The sequence below is a fragment of the Zosterops lateralis genome (genome assembly GCF_965231275.1).
Source record: "Zosterops lateralis genome assembly, chromosome: 9".
NCBI lineage: Eukaryota > Metazoa > Chordata > Aves > Passeriformes > Zosteropidae > Zosterops > Zosterops lateralis.
Window position 1 is genome coordinate 17607854 of NC_139769.1, and position 24359 is coordinate 17632212.

At 41.3% G+C, this 24359-nt stretch overlaps 1 protein-coding gene across 1 annotated transcript; it reads right to left on the reverse strand.

Moving 5' to 3' along the window:
- Positions 1 to 1324: 1324 nt before the first annotated feature.
- Positions 1325 to 21020, reverse strand: ALG14 (ALG14 UDP-N-acetylglucosaminyltransferase subunit). Its single transcript, XM_083867938.1, has 4 exons — positions 20853 to 21020; positions 18444 to 18595; positions 14130 to 14252; positions 1325 to 1706 (listed from the first exon to the last, which is right to left on the reverse strand). Exons 1-4 carry the CDS (start codon positions 20983 to 20985, stop codon positions 1476 to 1478), a joined length of 639 nt encoding a protein of 212 aa, XP_083724064.1. The 5' UTR covers positions 20986 to 21020; the 3' UTR covers positions 1325 to 1475.
- Between the last annotated feature and the right edge of the window lie 3339 nt (positions 21021 to 24359).

Genomic DNA, 24359 nt, shown 5'->3' on the forward strand with positions numbered 1-24359 from the left:
GGACTCTGCCTATGCAGAGGATTATTAAGCCTGTTGGGCGGGTTGTAACAGCTTCCCCACGGGCCTGGCAATATCGTGACAGTAGTTCACTGCTCAGTGTTTTCTGGTGATTTCCAATGGCTTTCTGCATGGAGTAGCCTATTCCTCTGGACTCTTGTTTCCGAACAGCAGGAACCATTGTTTCTGTTGAGCTAAATTCCACCCCCCCATTCCCTACCAGAAGAGCTGCTGCAATGTTTTGACATCTGATGCTGAGGAAAAGCCTTCCCAGAGAGTCTCCTGCTGCAGCGAGGAGCTGCTCCTGGCTCCACCAGAGTCAGGCTGTGCACTCTGGAGGGCGTTTCTACTCCTCTTTGAGCTTTTTTTTCTTTGTTTATGTTTCTGCAGCCAGCCACATAGCTCTCTCTGTGTGTGTACGGATGACAGATGTGTTTGTATTGCTTTATAGGTGGGATAGTTGTAGGAGCACATTTTGCCAGATGAATGTGAAATGCTGGAGTATGCTTTCGCACACTTATCACCAACAAAATGCCTTTTAGAAGTTGTTCCAATGTATGAGATACCATTTTTCATGGCAAAGTCTTAAGTGTATATTGTACTGTTGAAAGTAAGGGGCTAAAATGAGAAAACAGGATATACTGGAAGTCAATTTCACTGCATCAGGAAAAGAGGGTAACTCTGTTCCTTCCCTTATTACTGAGGGCTTTTTTTCTCGATTTCAGAGCTTGAACCAGTTCAATTTCCCCAGCTGACAGTTTTGCTGTTTGATGTAGATTCGGTAAGGCTTTTTGCACACAACCTTTGAAGAAAGTCTTCCTAAACAGGTAAGTATTGTGCCTGTAGCATGACACTTGTCACCTTTTTATTTATCTTAAGAAGCGAGCAACAATTTTCTAAAGGTGCACAACAGATTATAAGGACAGCTTTGACAAGACCGGAGGAAAAATGATACTGGTTTAATGCTCTGGGGGTTTTGGAAGACTGTAAAGAACAAACTGTCATGAAGCCAACTTAATATAACTGTTTCCTTTATACTCTAAGGATTCACAAGGGACTTCACTGCTAGCATAAAGGAAATAAAGTCTGTTGTGCTAGAAAAAGACTTTGTTGCTTACAATTTTAAAAATGACACAAAGTTTCCTTACAGGAAATGTTACATTCATACAAATTCCCATATTTATTTGTAGACAAAAATTACCATTCACATAGCAGGAAAACTAGATGAAAACAGAGACAGCACAGACTTAGAGCCACTATGACTTACTGGCAAACAGACCTACATAATAACATAACAGACCTAGCAATAAATACAAATGCACAAAAATTTTACTTAAATGTAGAGAAATCTTTATTGTCTCATTTTTAAGTACCAGGCTAATTTCTTAACAGGAATTCTTGGAAATAAATTACGACAGGAATGCAAATGAGAAGCTTGCAGAGTCTGTTTTGGGTAAAGCTTAGCGAATCTTCTGTTGTTACACTATTCGACCAAGATATACTGACTTGGGATATTTTTTCTTTAGATCAGGCCACTGAACTATGAAATAATCTGAAAAATAGTAAAGAATCTTTCCAGACAGGGATAAAGTTTCCACACGGCAGATGCTCTCTACATACACAATGATTGTTCTCTTTATTCGTAGAAGGCCAAGAAGAAAAGCAGATAAACAGACAGGAACACATGTTCCTGGTCCATTGCACAATATCTGAAAGAAATGAAACACATTACAAAAGTAAGTAATAAGCTTTTTCATACAGTAAAGAATTAAGTGTATATTCATTTAACATTACACTTACACAAAAAATATATTTCAAAATATATTAAAAAAAACCCCAGAAAAGACAGGTGAATATGAGAAAATAGAAGGGGCAAACAAAATACATTATTTCAAAGTAGCTGTCAAAAATACCGTATTTCTTTACGTGTCATGAAGGAGGAAAAGACCTCTGAGATGGCACAGTTATTTCTATGAAGGAAAAGTTTACAATTCCTTGACTCGTGGGTATATAACCAAAACAGCTTCCACTCTCAGTCACAGCTTTGTGTTGTATCAGTCATGAAATCTTTGCACATAATAAAGCCAAAGAAATTTAATTAAGATTAAACCTGGGATCCAATTACAAACATCTTGAACCTTGGCTTAAGTCAGCAAAACACTTGAGAGTTCATCAAAAATGTGCTGATGAATAAGGACCTTCACAAGAATCTATTAGCTATGTGTGACTAGATTTTATTTTTTATTTTTAATAAACACTAGAAGATAGTTAAAAGCATACAGAAGGAAGGTGTGGCAAAAACATATCATATCCTTTGAACAGAGGAGCTCAAATTCACTTATAAATGTTAACAATTAAATGAAAGTACTCTTTTAATTTTAGACATTATTGAACTGAAAAACAGATTGCTTAAAAAAGTAAAAGGTTTAAACCAGGGTATATTAGGCACTCACTTGGTATCAAAATTGATTTCAGGCAAGAAATTTCTTACTAAACTTAAATACCACCATGTAATCAGCACTTTTCTGCACAGCTGGAGTTACATGGAAATAAAGAGCTCTTTTATAAAATCATGGCCCTATGTCCCATAAGCTCACATTTTTTTTGTTCCAAGTTCACCAGCTTGTGAAAAATATTATACTGGTGGGGGGAATATTTGAATTTCTGCTTAAGGGCTGTAAGAATTAGTTCAGAACATCTCCTATCCTGCTTCATGGCAAGCTCCCACTGATAAACTGGTTAGCAGCACCTAGCCTTAGCTAAAAGCAGCAACAGATTTGGTGCTATGGAGTTCTGAATTCTCTCACCTATTCTTTGCCTTGATCACAGCCCCAGGAATCCAGCTTGGGGATATGATGACTGTACTGCTGTGTTTTCTGACCAGAATCAACAGACTGTAATACTGTTTCTAAAAATGTTCTGATTTTATTGTTGATCTTAACTGAACTATTTATTAATGCAAGACTTTGCTGATGTTTTCTCAGAGTCCCTTACAAGTAATATGCTGCATGCAGTTTAATTCTTGAAATTTTAGGGTATCAATATCCACAGATACTCAAATTTAAAGTATACTTCATATACACAGCATACTCCTGGAAAAGCTGGCAGCCCATGGCCTGGACAGGAGCTCTTTGCTGGGTTAGGAACTGGCTGCATGGCCAGGCCCAGAGAGAGGTGGTGAATGGTGCTGCATCCAGCTGGAGACAGTCACCAGTGATGTCCCTCCGGGGGCTGTGCTGGGGCCAGTTCTGTTCAATATCTTTATTGGTGATGTGGATGAGGGCATTGAGTCTTTCATTAGTAAATTTGCAGATGACACTAAGCTGGGGGCATGTGTTGATTTATTGGAAGGAAGAAGGGCTCTGCAGAGAGACCTGGAATGGTTGGAAGGACAGGCAGAGTCTAATAAAATGAAGTTTAGTCAGTCCAAGTGCTGAGTCCTGCATTTTGGCCACAGTAACCCCCTGCAGCACTACAGGCTGGGGACGGTGTGGCTGGACAGTGCCCAGACACAAAGGGACCTGGGGGTTCTGGTGACAGCAGCTGAACATGAGCCAGGGTGTGCCCAGGTGGCCAAGAGGGCCAGAGGCACCTGGCCTGGATCAGGAATGGTGTGGCCAGCAGGAGCAGGGAGGTCTTTCTTCCCCTGCACTCGGCCCTGGTGAGGCCACACCTCGAGTGCTGTGTCCAGTTCTGGCCCCTCAGTTTGGGAAGGACATTGAGTGCTGTGTCCAGTTCTGGCCCCTCAGTTCAGGATGGACATTGAGTGCTGTGCCCAGTTCTGGCCCCTCAGTTCAGGAAGGACATTGAGACCCTTGAGCGCATCCAGAGGAGGCAACGAGGCTGGTGAGGGGCTTGAAACACAAACCCTGTGAGGAATGACTGAGGGAGCTGGGGTTGTTTAGCCTGGAGAAAAGGAGACTCAGAGGTGATTTTATTACTCTCTACAACTCCCTGAAAGGTGGTTGCAGTCAGGTGGGGGTTGGTCTCTTTCTCCAGGCACCAACTGACAGAATAAAAGTACACAGCCTCAAGCTGCACCAAGGGAAATATAGGTTTGATATTAGGAAAAAGTTTTTTACAGAAAGGGTGATAAAGTACTGGAATGGTCTGCCTGAGGAGGTGGTGGTCACCATCCCTGGATGTGTTTAAAAAAAGACTGGATGTGGCCAGTCTGGTGTCATGGTTTAGTTGAGGTGTTAGGGCATGGATTGGACTTGATGATCTTGGAAGTCTCTTCCAACCTATTCATTCTGTGATTCTGTGATTATAGATGTTCCTATCCCAAAATGCTTGGATTTAGGAACTGGCCCCTGAAAGAGACTTATAAACCTGCTGAAGCCCATAGACAGATCCCTACCTGAACTGGTGGCTGTGATCTGTAAGTCAGAACTAAAAATTAACCTTCAGTTAACCTTCAGTGCGTGTCTACAGACATGTCTTACTTAGAACTGGTGCACTTGCAATTGCAGTGGCAATTCCCCTCTAAAAATCTGGCCCAACCAGTCCTATTTACACCCTCTCACATGTCAGCAGGAAGGGAGACCAGTGGTCTTTCTGCTTGGAGTCCAACATCACACAGTCTTCAAAGGATACAGAAGAAACTTCTGAGAAAACAAATATGTACATTATAAAGAAGATAAACCATTGCAGAAGGTGTAAGGTAGAAATGCTGCTGTTCAGCTCCTGCCTGTACACAAACTGGAAAGGGTGATGAAAAGGAACTGAAATCCCCTACAGCCTTCCTCAAAGGTGAGAAGATGAGTAGTCCTACTAGTGAATTTCAAAATGCTGTTCAAAAGTAAATTTTGGAGAATGATTGATGTTTTACACCTTGAAGAGACCAAGGTTTTTGCTTTTCCTTGCTAGCAGAGTACCAGTATCTCCCAGTGAAGCCCACGGCAATCATCAGTATGCTCTGGGGAAGAGGCAGGCATCTATTAGACAAGAAGGGACCAGAGCCTCTACAAGGTCAAGCAGCTATTGCGGATGTTTCCCTCAAGTATCTGTTTCCCTCAGTAGCTATTTACTTTAGCTACAAGGCTGCCTGTAGAATATTCATGTTCCATGACATATGTCTCTGAAAATCTCTTTCAGTTCAGCCTTCCTTAATGAGGCAGCAAAAAGTGGGGGAAAAAGAGGCCAAAGACAATTTTTGTGTCACTTTTTTGACCTCTTGAGCTACAATTGTCCAAGGACTCTCCTGGTCATTGGGGGTTCCTACTTAGCTGGCAAGAAGCTGTAAGGGACTGTTCCAGAAGCCAGTGCTACAGGTCTCCCTACACCATTTATATGCACTAATGTACTATATGCACTATTCCTCTAATGCAAGGAAATATCCAGCTCACTGTTAAATTGGCTCACTGGCTGCCTGGGCTCATAGCTAGGTCTATAAACTAAGTCCTACATACTAAAACTCTCTGCCAATTCAATCTAACCAAACTCTAGACAGTACCATTAAGTACAATTAACTAATCAGGCGGTATATTAATGGAGGTTTAAAAGTAAAGGATCAGAATACATTTACCTTCGGCAACTCTATAAATATAATTTCCAATTAATCGCTTTTATACAAAAATGGAACAGTTCTTTCTTGCCTTTGTGTTTCAGATATTTTCCACAGCTGTTGAAAGAAAATAAGCTAAGCCAGCAGTCTGGGAACACTAGGAAAACTGGCACATGGCACCACTGCTGATAAAAGTTACTTTAGAGTTGGTGAATGCAGCACTGTAGCAGAGTGACATTTACCAGGGAAAACACTGAAACAGAGCTTGCAGCTTCACTGGGGTTAAATGTCACTGGTCAAAGCAAAAATGAGTAAAGCAGTAAACTTGCAGTTTTTCACATAAGTACATAAACATACAATTGCTGTGTATTTTTCAAAGAACAAGTGTTTAAGTACTACTAATGTTCCCAAATTACAACAATCAAAAGGAGGACAATGTAAGTCCCCCTAAATTTAGTAGAAAGTGGAAAACTAATTTATGATTTGCTTTGCATAGGAAACTGGCAACACCAGCTGTTCTCCTTAATGACTTCTGCTGAGATTGGCCTTTTGTCACTTGGTCAAGAGCAGAAAAACTGCCCTGCTCCCTGAGGCTGGGGAGTATGGTGCTGTGGGAATGCTGTTTGCTGCTGGGGGTGATGTGCATGTGTAAACTGAAGGTTGTGCTGCTTACCAGGCATGGAACTACCTCCTGGAGTACCTTCAGGACACTGTTCAGGCCTCCTTTGTTCTGTAATGCTCCCTACTCCACAGTGCTGAACACCTGGAGACAAGACTAAGGGAATAAGGAGGTGCTGGTGATAGACAACTACTAAAAGAGGCAAAGGCAAGTGGAGTGATACAAAATGGACCAAAGCTGGCTTAACTGAATTATCTATGCAAGTCCTACCTTTTAACTGCTATGCAAAACCTACTTTTTAACAATGTAGGAAAAAAACCTGTTAGATATTCCTATGTTATAGGAATAATGAATTTTTTTTTGTTTGTGTGGTTTTTGTTTTGATGGGGGGAGGTGGTTGTTTCTGTGGCACAAGAAGAGAGAATCTGCAATGAATTAATTTGTATTCTGCTATGTAAATTACACCACCTCATGAGCTCATCAGCCCTTGCTTGGTTTTAATATTATATTACTATTTCAAAAACTTCACACTCAAGTATTTAAGCAGGTTGAGAGGGAGTGTTCTTATGGAAGATTTTGCTAGTCATTGTCTTTAGTATGTCTGAAAATTCAAGTTTTGAACATTGAGAAAAAATTAGCTTAGAATTGTTAATACTTTTTATAGTTTAAACAAGACAGGAATCTTTTTCGACAATTCTTTATTATTGTTATTGATGGGGAGAAAGAAGAATTTCAGGTTCTGTTTGCACAATGGAAAGGTCATTAAACTACCTACTGCTTTATTCTTTTTGAAGAGTGAAGATCTTATCCAGTTCACTTTCCTCCACCACCTGCATGTAAAACCAGCTAAAACTTCACACCCTATTTTCTGTTTGAACTTACCTGCAGAACGCAAGGCAGGACAAAAAAAAATGCCAAAAAACTAGCTGTGTAGTCTGATGTAAATCAGGTAATTAAGGTTGAACTGAATTATACCTGGGTACACTTTTATCTTCTACTGTCTAAATCACTTGAATCATTAGGGCTGCAAGAAGGTAGTTATAGTGTCCTACAGCAAGAGCTTGTGTTGGGGCTGGTCAGCAGCTGTAGGTTGTAGCACTGCCATGAAAACCTTTCTTGTTCACCTCTGGATCTCACTGGTACAGTCACTGCTGTTGTTATTATCATACAATACAGCCAGTAAGTGAGGTGCTCTTCAAAACAAGCAGAGACATGCGTGGTCCTACAGGCAGTTTACCTAACCAGGATAAATAAAATTAATGAATGCCAGAGTGGGGAAGACAGAAGTGGAAGAGCAAGGACTTTAATTAGTACACTACACAGCTGGGGTTCTATTTGTTTCTGAGTATTACTTTCATCATAGAACAAAATAGATTGGGGAGCATCAACTTTTATGCAGCTCTCACTTTCTAAAGGTTTGGGGACAGAGAAAAATCCTACCTAGTGAATTTTTCTGTGGGAGAAAAGGAGAGCTTCTGCAAAACCACTAGGAACTAGATGTAAGGATTTAATTGTAACAGCATTAGGAATTATCACATCTGTCTTCTAGGCCTGACCCAGAGTTACCCACTGTCCTCAGGGGCAAGAGACAAGGGAAGTGTCCCAGCTGATGTGATTTGCATCAGCCTCTGAATACAAACAACCAGGGAAGCTCCCAGCTCCTGGATTTCAGTAGAGAACAGGAGCTTAGCTATGCATGTGGCTGTTTGACACTGTAGACTTAAAACAGCTCAGGTCTGCTTGGGGGAATGCCCAAGGGCTTTACTGATGAAAAAAAAAAAAAAAGATATGACTGGGGTCACAAAGAGTGTCAAAAGTTAGGCAACAGCTTAGTGAGTAAGGTTTGAGAATCTTCGTTTGGATGCCTAAAGAAACACGCAGGCTTTAATTTTTTTTTAAGGAGTCTAAGTTTAGGCAACAGACCTAACTGCCCCTGTATGTCAGGTCACAGGTCTGTCATTGGGATTGAAAGGTGTTTGGAATAGTAGTTTCAATCAGCATATTTCCCAGCCTAGTTTCCAAATGTAAAATGAGAAACATGGAATGATCAACTAAAATAGTGGTAAATGACAGCTGTGAGACTGGTACTAAAGCTCAAGTCTGTGAAAATGTTACTGCTGGTTAATAAAACATTACATGAATAGCCAGGCTGTCAGTGGAACCAACAAAACAACCAATGAGTCTTTTGATAAATTGTGGGAGATGGAACGGTTGGTTAAAAAAGATTACCAAAGCAGATACAGGGTGGAGAATAAACTAACTCCCTTACTCCCTTATGGAGTGGGTATGTGGTTTATTGCTGCTGACAAATTACTAGGAAGTAGAGGAAATTTGACCTAGTGTAGATGAAAAGGTTGGTCATAAAAGAATTCAGTAAAAAGCATTTGCCAAGTAAATTAAATGGTAGTTACTGAACTACATCTCTAGCTACAACACTAGGTATTAGCTGGCTTTTATCATCACCTTGGCTGAATCTGAACCTGACCACAGTTTCTTGGTCACCATGAGAAATACCACCCAACCTTTTGGAGGCTCTTTACAAATATTTTTTTATATCTCCTCATATAAAATGTATTGCTTATTCTAGTAGCCTGCTTCTACTCGAAAGTAGAAATTAAATCCAAGGACTTTCAAATATACTCACATATGTTACTACTAGTGGCCTAAAATGAGCCTTTAATTACAAATCTCCATGTGTTTTTCATTAATCAGGGATTTGTTTAACTTCAACTTGAAAGCAGTATTTTAGGTTAACTAAACATGATATTTAAATGTTCATAAAACACCTCTTGGGCTACTGCCTAATCAATGAAGTTGGTATAGCAAGAATGTGCATCAAATACCTGCCTGAAATATCTTCACAGTGTAAAGCCTAGAGGTGTTGGCAGTCTGTATCTGCATACCAGTGGTTAGATTTAGCAAGACTTTTATGCTTTATAACATACATGGAAGTGTGACCAGGGTGTTCATTAGGTTCATAATGAACCAGATAGCTGATGAGTTAAGACTCTTTTATGTCTAAAAATGCCACCTTAAATCTAAGCTCTCAGTTCATCTTTACTGCTACTCCTGTCCTTCCTCTGTAAAGGAGTGTCTATAGGCAAGTCTGATTAGCAGTCACAGAAAGGGCAGAGCTACAATAAAGCTTTGAACCAGCTGACTGGAATAGCTTCAGATGTTTATCTGTGCTCAGCACAGGGTATATTCTACATTGTGGCTGCAGGGTAGCTGTACATAGTACACAAGGTAGGAGGGGTGAATAACACTCATTTTCATCAACACTGAGAAATTAAACAAATTTTGATGCCTTCCCTTTGTTTTATTTTTAGATGAAAAAGTTTGTATCGCTTAAGTTCTTAATCCAGTGCTCTTACTCTTGCTTATTTTGACTGTTTTGATCCTAGAAGAACATTAGTAGATCAGACATACAGTCACTCTGGTCCAAAAGAATTCTGAACACTGTAGAAAGATTCAGTGTACAAAAGAATGCAGCAGATAGTCTTAATATTGCATTATACAAAGTTCATTTGTTATAAAATAAATAAAGAAAAAAATGCCACCACACAGATTTTGTAGCTTTCCACAAAGTCCCAATTGGAACCACGACATAAGGGACAATAACTTACTATTTGTCACAGTAGTTTGTGAGATTGTTATGAACTTAAGACATTTTGGGCAGGGCACAAAGAATGGAAAATCTTAGCTAAATGAAATAATGATCTCCTTTCATTTAGCTTACTGTGCAAACACTTCTGTTACCAGAAGCTGCCTTAGTCAGTTTAACCAGTCAGAGGACCAGGCTGTGTGATGGGATGTTCAGTCATAAAAGAAGAGATGATTGCTACAAGCATGATGAGCTGTGCAGGTTTCAGGCTTCTAGGAAGAAGTTTAAAAAGGAGAGGCTCATTCAGCTGACAGCTGGTGGGGAGGGAGAGACAGCGGAGCACGTACTTGCTGTGCAAATGTAAACTTACTACAGACTTCCCACAGGAAGGAGGCCCTAATGTGGGAGGAGTGCTTTCTTAGCCTGATTTAACCCAGGTTTTTCCAAATAGCAGTCATCTGAAAATATCTACTTATCTCTGGCTCTGTAGAGCCCTAAGGCAGCAGGAACTTTTGAGAAGTGTCCCCAGAAAAGGAAAAAGTCTGGTCCTAAGGGTCTAGGATGTGCAATCTACTAATGAATGGAGCTTTATGCAGCATTTCTGCACAGCTGTAGGTGAAATTTAATTATAGTGAAGGATAGCAAATCACCGATCCAATTACATAACCCATCTATGGCTGAAAACAAGTACTGGATACAATATTTTGCATCTTCTACTGAGTAGAAGGTGAACAGCCTTTGTTTTCAGTTTGGATTTCAGCTATGCCAGAATGAGCAGGGTAATCATGATCCAGGCAAAAAGCTAGATCACCTGAAAACTTAGTTGCAGGGTTGGCAAACTGGCCCAAGGACAATGGTTCTGTAAGCAGCAAGAGAACTGAAGACCAGTTTCCTTTGAACTTGAATCTACTGACTGACTTCAAGCATACTAAAGGAAAGATGTAACTTTAGTTTAGTCTTTCTTGTATATCAAATAATCTATGTAAGATGCAGTAATTTTCTTTATATTTGGAAAAAAAATCTCTGTGCAGCTTGTGTAATTTTTTGTAGATAAGATGGATTTGCATCCTTTTCTAGATAACAGATCTTATAACAGCTTGTTCTGGTTTTATGTTTCCTCTTAGCCTTTCTCTCAATGAAGACAACAAAAGTCTCTCTTCTCTGACCAGCTGCCTGTTTTCATGGTAGGAATTTGCAATCTCTAAGACTGCATGCTAAATCTGGCTGCAGCTGATGAATGGTTTTAAAAGCTTTTCTGGGGGAAGGTGGGTGTAGGCAGTGTGTGCTGGCACAAGCCTTTTCTTCCCTGGAATTTTAGGCTTCTGTATAGGAAGCCTATCTAAGGCAGACAGATGTAAAAACTGCCCACCATACATTCACCTGTAAAACACTGACACTTACATTTCTATCATTCTTGACTATAGAAACACAAGCCAATCATCACTTCTGACATCTTAATTGTTACTTGGCTTAATATCTCTAAAGGGACTTAACTTTGCAGAGTGCAGATGTTCATAACTCAGAAATGGGCCTCCTGAATATGATCTCAAGCTGAACATCTAAGCTAACTTTTACATTTCTTAAACTCTCTGGAGGCCCACTTCAAGCATGGGTCAAGTCCTGGAAGACAGCAAAGATTTCCTGGAAGTTGTTCAGTTTTTTTCTGAACTTACTATCTTGAAGAAAGGTTAGATGGAATGGATTTCTCAAGCAAAGTAAACCAAGAAGCTTTGATAGATCAGTGTTAGATACAAAAGGGACACAGTGCTCATCGAGTAAAGCACATATCAAGTGCTCATCAAGTAACTCCTGTGCAGCTGGGTTTGGTGCTTCTCTTTTGCAGCTATCTGCACTCCACAGACAGGCTTAAGTTGGCATAACTAGTGTATCTGTTCCAAATCCTGCCTTTGTGCATCTAATGGTTTTGGGCTCCCTTTGCAGTACTTTTCTTATCCTGCATTTCTTGACATCTGAAACTTCTGTGTTTCTCTAGCTTTTGGCTGCCTAGAGAAGACTTTAGTCATTCCTTCATACACACAGGTATTTCTGAAAAGCCTGAAAGCAAGTGTAAGGATTTGGGGATCACTCATACATCCAAATGACTTAAAAGCAACTCAGAGTTGTCTTTCCCTCCTGCAGTTAAACAAAACCAGTGTCTAGACTGAAAATGTACAGCACCCATAAGCACTCCTGTTTAAAAATATGAAGCTGTCAGCATGATATAATACTGTGCTTGTTTCTAAACTCGGTTGTTCATTTCCATGCCAGAAGTTATAGATGAGTCCTGTGAATGCCAGCATTTGTCCCAGCCTTTCTAGTTCTTTACATTACTAAGCATTACATTTTGCCAAGAGTAGAGTAAGTTTCAATTCACTGCAAATATTTTTGTTGAAAAGCAATTAAATACTACCAGTTGCTTCACATACCATACAGTCTTTTTACTGGCAGTGTGAGGCATTTTAATCCCTGAACCAGTCTTTTTGGATAAGTGTTTTAAGATCTTTGCAGTTCTCTGAGTTATTATATCTTACAGAATTCTTAAACTAAGATATGCATACAAGTAATATGTAAGCAGCTTTCAAGTGGTACAGATTTGCCATAATGCCAGGGATGCTTCTGCCAGCTGTTATTTTGGTTGATAATAGCACCTGACAAAAAGGAATTGGGCTTGCCTTCCCTTCTAGCTGTTTAACCATGGATAAAGACTCTTTGGATCTCATTTTGAGATGAGTTACTTTAAACACTGCAAAGGGCTTAAAGACCTTGCTAAAATATATCCTTATTTTACAAGTACAAGTGTTTTTCAAAACATTAGTCTTCTGACAGCTTATCACAGTTTATCAACTCCAACACCATTTCTAATAACTCTATGTGTAAATCTCACTGTCACTTTAAATTCCTTTGATAAACAGAAAACATGGAATTAGATTAGTACCTTCTTGCTTCTTTTATTAAGCTACCTGGTGAGATTTTTCCATTCAATTTCTTTTGCAATAAGTAAAAAAACAAATATAACCTAACACAGTGGTGTAGCAAACTGATTACTAAATACGTTACTCACATTTTTCTCTGTCTGCTCATGTAAACAAACTTGACTATTACCACTGCCCCAATCAAAACTACTGTAGAAAGAATAGCATGCCACCTTCTCCCCTCTCCCAGTTTTATCTCCAGTTTTCAGAATAGGCTTGAAAAACAGTAACTGCAAAAAAAACCTACTTCTATTGTTCTGCACACTAAACTGTTTGAAAAGTCCAGCAAGCAAGCAGCTTTTGATCTGACAGGAACTGACCAGCACTACTGAAGCAAATGAGATCACATTACTCACATCAGCCTCTCTAAACATTCAAAATATCACAAATATTTAAAAGCCTCTTTAGAATTAGCCATACAGTTCAAAGAGGGATTTTAAAAAAGTTTCCTTACAAATATCTGTGTGTGTATAGACGCTACTACGAAATGATGAAAAATACCTTGTAACTGCACTAGTTTTTACATGTCTCATTTAAATATTTTAAACCTCATAAGTATTAATTTGAAGTTCTACTAATACTTTTAAAAAACCCCTCAAGTTTAGGTTACTGACTTCTTAAGATGGCAACAATTCTAGCAAGGAGCCAGCTGTAACCAATATTTTTTTCTTACAAAATTGTAAGACTTAAGGCTAGAAGACCAGTGCACTAACTTTTGTGCTAACACAAAACTTTCTTGATTGAATATCTCCATTGTAGTTCTACCATATGACAATCCTGAATACTTCTGACTTGTTTAAGTGTGTGGAATATTTTTAAACAAATGTAATTAGCATGAGAGTGCAGTTTCCTGAACAGCTTGAAAGAGCTACTAAAGTGCTGAGGAGTTGCTACTTCAGCAGTGATGGTTTTTGTCATTAGATGAGATAATTAATGTCAGTCAGCCAAAGACTAAATAAAATATGCATTGTAGCTTAAAAGTCCCTGTAAGCACAAGAACTGAATCTGTATATATTTGTGCTGGTCTGAACCTGTCTGTGCCAGACTGGTCATACCATTTTAGAAGCAAGTCCAGCCAACAGGATAACCAGGCTTTCAGGCATAGTTTGTGCTGCTGCAATCCTGAAGAGATATTATCAGGAAGCAGCAATCTTGTTTTTGCTAGCTCTACCAGCATAACAAGGGAGTGACTCTCTGAAGTTACTTGCAAACTTTGAGAGGGAAAACTGCTACTTGCTATTCTAATTCACCAGCAGTGAAACCTGTATTCACTTTCTTGATGTATTGCTGCTATATTTAATTTAACATTTAAAATAGTTTTCCTGTGGATTGTAAACCTAAGCATATAAATGAGATGCAGCCTGTGTATTCCAAGTGCTTTAATGATGCGGATTAGCAAGTTCTCAATAAATTAAAATTTTCTTTACCTACCAAATCTGGCTTCCGTTTGTAGGTCAGAGGAAGAGAGTAAAGTATGGAGTACAGTGTTGTTACCACGGAGGAGATCCAAGACTGTCTAACCTCCCGGCTTCTGGGAATGCGATCAAGGCTGAACTGCAAAAGAGCACAAAGAGTGGAGCTGAGAATGTTGTGGCTCCTTCTAATTAAATCTGTCTGTGCCAACCTTTTATTTTTTTTAACTTTTCTTAGCCTAGTTTGGAAACGTTGGTGTATAAAAAGTATACAGTAAAGTGCAAAGAGCAGAGGAATAGCAGAACTCTGTAGCTATTGTTCAGCCCGTCCCAGGTGACCCCAAAGCAGCCGCAGGTCGCAGCGGCTGTGCCGGGAGCGCAGGGCGAGGGCGGCACCTCGTGGGCACCGGCGGCGCTCGGAGCCTCCGGCCTCCCGACACTCCCGGGGGATTTACCCTGCAGGAAATGCAGCAGCTGGCTCGGCTACTGTCCGCCCAGTGCCATTAAAATGGAAAATATCACCAGCCCTTAAACGAGTACTCAGTAGGTGTTTAAAAGATATGCACGATGCATATTCAAAGTGCAAAATATTTGCATAAAGAAACAGGAAAGAGCATCTTATCATTAAATAAAAAATAAAAAGGTGAAGAAGTAACTTTCTTCATTATTTCCCTATATTGAAGATTATTCACTGCTGTAAAAGATATCAAATTAATAAAGCAAGGATGTTTTCCTTTAGTCTTGAAACCCTGGGAGCAAGGAGCAGTTGTTAGGCTGCCTGCCCTCCTGGCAGGTGCCTTTACCTCAAAGGAGAGGAGCTGCACCTAACAATTATTGCTACATCAGACAGCACGCCTGATGCCAATGATATTTTTGACTGTGTAAGTGAGAGACAAATGTAGTGGGCTGCAGTGCAGTGTTCAGTGATGCTGACATGTGGATCGTGGTTGTTACCTCACTTAACATGGGACACCAGATCACCACCACTCTGGAAGAACTTATACGGGGTGTGAGAAACTCTAAATACTGAAAATTGCCCAGTTACTTCATGTGCACATTGCTAATTGTCATAGCTTAGTCCTGGTGATTTGTGCCTCTGAAAGAAGATGTTAGCAAAAGCTGCATAGTAAATACAAAGTACAAATCTGTCTTGAATAGCAATAACTGGGACTATTATTAATATATAAGGTATAAAGAATAAAAAACACCCCAACACTTGTAAATGCAGAATGTTAATCTTCTTGACTGAGATTATCCTGTTTCATTGTGATATATTTTTTTAATAGCTGTGATACTGGAAGGTGTTAACAGATGTTATAAACTGATTTTTTATGTTTTATTTGCAGGTGTTGAAACTCTGATTGCATTACTCTGACAACAGAATATGGAAAAATAAACATGCCCCCTGCTACCTCTTCAACAGGTTTCTTGTTATCACTGCCTCTGTTTCTCAAAGCTTTGGAAGAATTCAGGTGATAAAAAGAAATGCTCCAAGTTTAGACGCTTGTGTAGCACTCAGCCCTGCAAGAAATATGGGTCGTTTTTGGCAGATCAGGATCCAGTGGAACTATTCAGATGAACCTTCATTGTAAGAATGGTGTTAAAACTGTAGGTGATTTTCATCATCATTTAAAAACCCAAATAATTTCAGCAGAATTTGGCAGGAGCTCCAAACAGTATCAAAGTAGGAATTTACTTGGAGAATTCAAGTAAAGATCAAGCTGATTTTATCTAGGCTTTTCAAAAAACATCCTGGAAACTCTGCACATCAGTGTCTATGTCATGTTAGGACTTCAGTCCACACATCAAACAACTCCTAAGTATTAAAATGAAAAAAAAACCCAAACAACTAAGGGATTTGTTTGTTTGTTTGTTTGTTTGTTTGTTTAAAAGCCACTGCCAGATGCTTCTGTAATCCCAGCCTCTCATCTCATGAAGTACTCTCAATGCTCCGAAGGTGCATCCTGTATATTTTGCTGGAATACTGCATAGTATGTCTGATACTAGAAAAAGATTTCTCCCCTATCTACTATGTTGTCATATTGTTGCATCTTTTTTCTTTATGTCTTTAATGCACTCAGATTTTTTTTCTAATTTGAAAAAAAATGTTCCAAACTGGCAAGTCTGAAATGTAATTTCAAAACCAGGGATGCAGTCCTTTACCTAGTTAATGCTGTTGCTTTGCAAGGATGCAAGGAAAAGCTGGTGGAAAACTGCAACTGCTGTGAATTATTATAATATGCTCAGCTGAACATACTGCAATGCTTGCAAAGAAACTGAGTTTACATAATTCTTTTTCATTATGAGAAACAAGACTTCTTAGCATAGTACCTCTCATGAAATGGAAAAGAACATATGATCAGAATGTAAAGGTTAGTTAATCTGGTTGCTCATCTCAGACATGACCAATGTGGGTACAGGAATTCATGCTCTTCTGTCAACAAATACAAGCTGTCTCTCTACTGCTAGAGTAAGTTGCCAGCAGCTGAAACAGGTTCTCTATGAGTGTAGAAGGCTCCCTAAGCAACAGCTCTGGGGGCATCCATGTGGAATAGTTGTGGTTACAGGTGGAGGGCAACAGAGGACAAAGAGGCCAGTGATAGCAGGACCAAAGACTTTCATAGGAGGCATTTTTTCTTTCTCTTTCAAGAGACTTAGTGGGTTGAGGTGTAGCATTTTTCTTCTTGTAAGCAAAATGCTCATTCTGGCTTTCTTTCCTTCTCCCTGAATAGCTGTTAGAACAGAGCTAGACCACAGATCAAAAAGAAAAATATCTGGGGGGGTGGGGAGGTGTGTGTCTAATTTTCTCTTACATCACTGGTTTTCTGTTACATCATTACTGTAATTTGTCTTCCATCTGGTCCCTAGTTCTGGAAAAATCTACTTCCTTAACAGGATGAGGAAGGGAATGACCATGTGTTGAAGTATTCAGACTTCTCCCTTTCACTTATGCAAAGCTGCAAGAAGCTACTAAGACATAATTTTTAAATGTTTGATGATCTCCAGTGTCCCCAGTGACAAAACACACACTGTATGTGTGTGAAAGCACACTGTGAAATTTAGCAAATATGTTACAGGTGATATTTATATTAAATATGTGATATTTGCTTTCCAAAATGTATCTTCCATTTTCACTCTAAATACTTTTGCTCAGTAGAAAGAGAATGGTCAAAGGAAAATGAGCATCTGTTATCCAGACATCAAATTCACATGCAGCCAAAAATGCTCCTCTGGCTTTCAGTGTTGAGGGAAAATATAACTACAGGATCTGTTAGTAGTTGGAGGGGTTATAAAGGACAAGCTGCTTAGCAAAAATAAGTGATCTGTGAAAACCACATAACCTTTTAATACTGAAAATATGTATCTTTAAGAAATCTACTAATTTAGGGTTGGACATTCTTCAGGTAAATGAATATGACTGTGTGAATGGCTATTTACCCAACAAGACGTCTCTGAACAGGAAATACCTCTGGTCACTTGATTAAACATTCATCCTTGGTGCACAATGAGATGAGAAAGTTGTGGTAAACAAACTGAAAAATGCCATTCCTTAGTGAGCCTGTGGTTCACCTTAGCAGCAGCTGCCTTGCACTAAAAGAGTTTATTCTGGAAATCATTGGTACTGAGCCCTACAGTCTTTTGCCCCAACAGTGCTGCTGAAAACAATGGAGGTGCACCATATGAAATCAACACCATGCAAATAATTAATTTACTGTGTGTTGTACTATTTGCTCAGAAGGACTTAAAATTTTTTGGCAGAACATTCAAGAACATTCATTTCCATTGTACTTATTCCATTAATACTTTCTACTAATTTCACTGGATGTCAGATCACACTTTAGGTCAGCAGTTATGCTGCTGTCTGTTAATCATACAGCAAACTAGCTGAAAGCAAGCAAATATCTGAGAAAAAACAAACAAGATATTTTAATGATTTTCTCATGATTTTAGGAGTTCAGCATTTGCTCAGGTCATCAGCCAGAAAACTGACATTCAGAGGCTTTGCATCCCTTTTAAACATACCTTTATTTTAAAAATACAACTAAGGTAGAGTCTAGAAACACACAAAGCCAATACAATTTAAATTAAGGTTTTCTTAGATAAAATATTTTTATATATAATTTCCTTAAAAAAAATACTATGTGTCACTGAGGGAAATGACAAAGTAAAAAAAAATCCCCTATGGAATATTTTTTTGCCCCAGTATTCTTATAGTTACATGTAACACTTCAGTACCTAGCTGGTATAAATGGCCTTTCAAAGAATCATTTCTAAATTGCCTTGAATTAGAATATCAAGAACATTTTTCTTACATGAGTATTTAACAAGTTACCTGGGACTTGGAGAATGTTTCAGCCCTTTTTTGTTCAAAAGAACGTATTTTAGCTTCACTCATCTTATCTGAGTCTGCCAAAACATAATGTCTAGGAGAGTATGACTCTGACAAACAGCTCAGTAACCTCAGGATTTCTGTTGTGTGCCCACCTGTAAAACAAAACAAACTGCACTTAGTATGTGAGAAATTTCATAACTTTCCATTTCTTCAGCTGAATCAGTCACTTTCCATTTTAAAGCATATTAGTATTACTACTGCCAGTGAGAAAGCATCTTCTGAGTAAAGGATTCAATTAGGGGACGGCTGAGACTGCTTAAATAACATGGAGGGAACTCAGCTCCCAGGGAAGTGGTATTACAGATGTTCTCCAGTGAAATGGGATTGAACCAGGGTCACACAGGAGTCTGATATTTGTGTTTAATGTCCTGTACACAGAGCACAACAACCCGGCAAAGAGTGACACCATGCTCTGCACCCAAAGGCCACCCCACGGGGCAAAATGAAGCTGGGCAGGATCTGGCTCAGAGCTGCACCCTGGGAGCAGAACTGACCCTGCCCTGTGCCCCGTGCTGTCACCTGCCAGAGCAGGGACTGTGCTACCCCAGGTCATCATACTGAAACCAGCCAGGCAGCAGTAGCACCCTGCAGCCACAGCAGTGTCATCCTGCAGCCACAGCAGTGTCACCCTGCAGCCACAGCGATGTCAGCCACAGCAGTGTCACCCTGCAGCCACAGCAGTGTCATCCTGCAGCCACGGCAGTGTCATCCTGCAGCCACAGCAGTGTCACCCTGCAGCCACAGCGGTGTCAGCCACAACAGTGTCAGCCACAGCAATGTAGCCACTGTGTGCTGCCAGAACAAACAGTCCTGCCCCAGCCACTGCCCTGAGCACTGCCCTTCAATGGGCCTTCACAACCTTCTAACCAGGGTCACCCTGTCCCAGAGCTAAACTGGCACTAAACCAGAGAGAAGGGGAGGGTACACATACTGTCAGTTTTGGGAGCTGGGTTAATGATTTTTTTTTTTTTTTGTCATCTGAGTTTCCTGAAAAGCTGTTAGAGAGATATTGTAAGAATGGAAGGGTAGGAGAAGGAAGACAGTGTGTGTGTAGGTAAAGTGGAAAAGTCTCACCTTTTGTCTGTTGGACTGCATCAGACCAACATGAAACCACACCCATAAATACATAATGGAAGTGTTTACTGGATAAGCTGCAGATCAAAACAGTAAACGAAATGTTTTCCTATTACCTCCTGCTGTTCTGTGTCACTAGGCTCCCAAAAGACCTTTGTTGCACAGGTTAAACACTCACAGCTGGAGAACAAGTGACAACAAAGAGAGCTATCTTGCAATGCACTAGACTTTACCACCTTTCCATACAATTTCATGCCATATTTTTCAAATATGTTTGGAGATATTTTCTCCTGAGTGGTGTTTGTTAAAGGTTTCACAAATTTTAATGCAATCAGCTGAGCACTCACAGAAGAGCAGGAGAGTTCTACTTAAAAGTCTCAAAGAATAGGCTTGAACATTACATGAATCTTAACTGACATGTATTATTTCACCTGGTAAGCTTATGTATAGTGGAAATATATTCTTTTAATACAGACAAACTAGATTCCAAAGGACTGAAGGAAAACACACATTTCCACCCCCAGTGGAAGCAGACGACCTGAAGAATTACAAGCCTGCCAGTCAAACTCAGACGCAGAAAGATTTCAGGATTATTACTCAGTTAGTTGGTATGCAAAAACCAGAGAGATACTGAGGTCCTGAAATCAACAGCTGGCCTGTATTTGTCAACTGCAAATTTTCAAATAAATGTTTTGGAGGTAAATTAATTGCCCTTCAACTCTGGTTACAAGGTAACAAGGAGTAGCAGCACACTCCCTTCAGCGAGGGGTGTTATTCTTGTCTCTAGCGGATCCACGTGCGACTCTTGCAAGTAAATCACAGCACCGTGGTTTGTGTAGATTGCAAGATGCCACGTCTGTAAGGGGCGTGCCCGCCTTCGGAAGGCCGTGGCCTGCCCGCCGTCAGTCACCTTCGGTCAGAGGAGCGAGCGGCTGCACGGGCCACTCCTGCACCAGTTCATCGATGCCCTCCTGCGTGACTTCGGTGAAACGCGTAACAATGACTCAAATCAAGAACCAAAACACCCAAAGGCAGGCGGCGGCCCCGAGGACACTTGGCCCGGCTCGGGGGGACCGCAGCAGCTGCCGCGGCGGGACCCCGGCACGGGCTCCTGACACACGCAACCGCGACTACAACTCCCGGCATCCACCAGGGCGTATCGGCGGCGCTGCGCCAGCCGCTCATCGCGCTGCATGCCGGGAGTCGTAGTTTCAGGAACCTGGAGAGGAAGCTCTACGCCGCCACCCGATCTTTCCGGCGGCAACCCTCACTCACCAGAACCGGCCACCACCAGGAGACTGAATGGAGGCCTCCGCCGACCGCGGGGTCTCCTATCCAGGAGCACCAACGGGACAAACAGTAAGGAGAGGAGGAGGAGCAGGAGGACAACGACGAGCAGCTCCTCCATGCGCGGCGAGGGCCACCTCTCGCGGAAGCGGCAGTGGCACCTCCCCCATACGGCGGCCGGCGCGGTTCAAACCTCCGCGCGGTCTGAGCGCGGTGGTGGCTCCGGGGTTGGCGGGGGCCGCGGGCGGGAGGGGCTCGGCGGGCCCGGGGCGCGGCGATGCGGGGTGAGGGGCTCTCAGTGTGCCCGCCCTACGCTGCCCGTGTGCCCGCCCGGTGCTGCCCGCGCCTCCGAGCACCCGCTGGCATCCGCTGCCCCCCAGCCGGCGTCCCGGAGCTGCGGAATACTGCCGTGAGCGCGGGGGAGAAGGAGAGCCGGCGCTGTGAGGGCCCGCAGGCCGAGCCCGCACGGGCGGCGGGGGCCGGGAGAGGCCGCCTGCTCCGGCACGGGCTGCGGCGGGAGCCCCGGGGCTCCGGGACGGGCACGGATCCCTGCGGGAGCCCCGGGGCTCCGGGACGGGCACGGATCCCTGCGGGAGCCCCGGGGCTCCGGGACGGGCACGGATCCCTGCGGGAGCCCCGGGGCTCCGGGACGGGCACGGATCCCTGCGGGAGCCCCGGGGCTCCGGGACGGGCACGGATCCCTGCGGGAGCGCGGTTCCTGTGTGCACATGGTACTGATCCAGGTATGTCTGCTCACATGCAGCTGTAATGTTTCAAAGCCTACAGTAATGCATAAAATAAAGCATATTAACGTTTCACTGCCTGTCGTGGTTCTTGTTTTCATTCGTGGTAATACTTAAGCTTTTTATTTCGGTAAGAAGCACGGAGCATCAGATCAGCGCTGTTTGTGCCTCTGTCAGCAGGCGGCCTTTGTTGGGAGATTGCGATGATTCAGCTGCTGGGCTAATCTCAGATGTGACATGTGTTTGCTAGAAAGAGTAAGATACTGCATTTTATGATTAGGAAAGAATTTGTTCATCGCTGTCCTTAAATTATCTGCCAGGGAGCAATGCCCTCTTCTTGGACCGTGAATCAGGAGGAATGAACTCTGGAGCTTTGTGGGGACGCTGTGGCTTTATGGGGTGAGTTGTCAAACATATGAAAGGTGACAGCTGTGCTCTTGTACCTCAAGTGCACAAACACAATAGATCAAACATTGCAATTCTGCATCCGCCTGCCATGGTTTCTCTGGCTGTATTTTTTCCTCTTACTCCTTCTGAACAAATGGGACTTTTGGTATCCCTACCAGCCTTGGAAGCTTAATATTTCTTTCTCATTTTTAACAAAGATGTGCCAGTTGTGGATTTCAGTGGTTATTGCATGTCATACAAGTAAAAGATACGAGCTCCAGCAATCCTGTGCCATCTTAGGATGTGAAGTGAATCTTTCTGATTCATGCTTCACAGCACTACAGATTATGTTTTTTTTTTTCTTTTCATCACTGTAACATATAATTTTGCAGTTGCTTTGAGCAGAGAGTGTTAAAAACAGTATTACCATGGTAAGCTTGTCTTCCACCCAAATGAGTAACCTCACAAAAAGAGTTTCACTGCCTAGTCATTATGAACATTTAAAAGCAGCAAGGTTTTAATTAAAGTTCTGTTGATGGTGCATAAATTTCCAAAATTCATTTTGATTTCCACCTAATTAGCTACATAAAACTAATAAGTGGGGACAATAGAAATGCAAGTAAATGACAGAAGAAAGTACCACAATACCTTTTCAGGACTTGAACTACTAGGTTAAAACAAAACAGTAAGTTCTATAGACAATTTAAATACTAATTTTGTTTATGGTCATCTTTTCTTCACTTGTAGTCTCTTCAGTGAAAATGGATGTCATTGAAGTAGAATTTATCCAGATTGCCACAGCAGCTGTAGCTAGCAAGTGTTTTATTTAAGTTGGGTTTTTTCAAGACCTCTCAAGATTTTGCTTTGCTCTTATTTTTTCCTACCATAAATGTTAAAGAACTTTTTATTAGGCAGTTTATTCCAAGAAACAGTCCTGGAAGCTCAGCGATAGAGATTGATATAAAAAGCTTCAACTTCTTTTCTCCTTTTCATGTTATTTATTCTGTATGTACATACTTCCCCTTTAAATACAGAATTCTTCTGTAAAGGTGTTTGGTGAAATTTGTGAGAAACTGACCTAAAATCAGGGAAGTTGGGAGGCATTTAAAAATAAGAGGAAAAGATAAGAGTGATGCAGACCTGTTCTTTGGAGTAGACAGTTTCTTGGATGCAAAGCAAAGGTTTTGACTTTCAAGGAGTCTAAAAAGCTGAGCAGTGAGTTTGCCCCATAAACTCCTACAGCTGGTGCTTGAAGTCTGCTAACTGTTAAATTTGCAAGAGTAAGGGATATAGTTTTCAAGTAGCATCCACAGAAGATTGCAAGGCTTGAGGGAGGATTGAGAATTTGGTCAGACTGGTTAAAACAACTGAAGACTGAGGCAACAGTCTGATACCTAGTTGCAGTAAAGTTTTGTGGATATTTTTTTTTCCTGTCTGAAAACTGAGCACAGCTCTTAAGATCCCTTTTGCCGTGTAACACTGTTAATTATGCCTTTTCTCAGTAGGACATAGGTGTATTTGTGGTTTTTTGTCATGGCAATTCCCTGCTTCCTTGATACCATGTTCTAAATCTGGGAGACTTCAGTGCAACTGTAACAGTCCTGAAGAAAGCAGGTTGCTGTCTGCTTCTCCAGGTGTGTGCTGAATGTTTGGCCATGATTCCAATCTGGGAAGTGCCTTGAGAAATCTTTTTCTCAGCATTAGCTGTGCATGTGGAAGTTAATATGGAAAGCAAAGTTTAGCACAACATGGCCATGTTAACTAAGTAATGTGAAGCAGGTGAAATACAGGATTTCCAAGAGGAAGGCAGTGATTAGTGCTGGATGCTGCTCTCCAGTCTTCAAGCGAGTGAGTGACCTGTATGTCTGGGAGGAGGTGGTGCCCGTGGTCTGAAAAGTCATTCCACAGACAGTGATGCAGGTGCAGAGGCTGCCTCTGACACCTCTGCTACTGATGCAGGAAGTTAGCTCTGAACTTCTTTACTCAAGGAGAAATGAACCACACTTTTTCTAAATAATTGGTCACTGTTGTCCAACTCTGAAACTCTTGAATAGGAAAAAAAATAGGTACAGTATTTTTTCCATGTACCATTTGTGAGACAATGTTCCAAAGAAGGACGTGCTGCTCTCCTTTTTGTATGTGAATATTCTCTGTGGAAGCCTCCTGGTACCTGGGGTGCATGTTTCCTTTGAAAGTTACACTGCTGGGTACTAAAAGGAACTGAGCAAAGCTTGCTCTTTGTGTTTCAGGTTCTTTTGTCTCCAGCAGGAAAGGCTGTAATTGGAATATAAATAAAACTACTTTTTTTCCCTGAAATGAAATGCAGACAGCTTTGGCTATCTGACAGTAATTCCCTTTCTGAGTT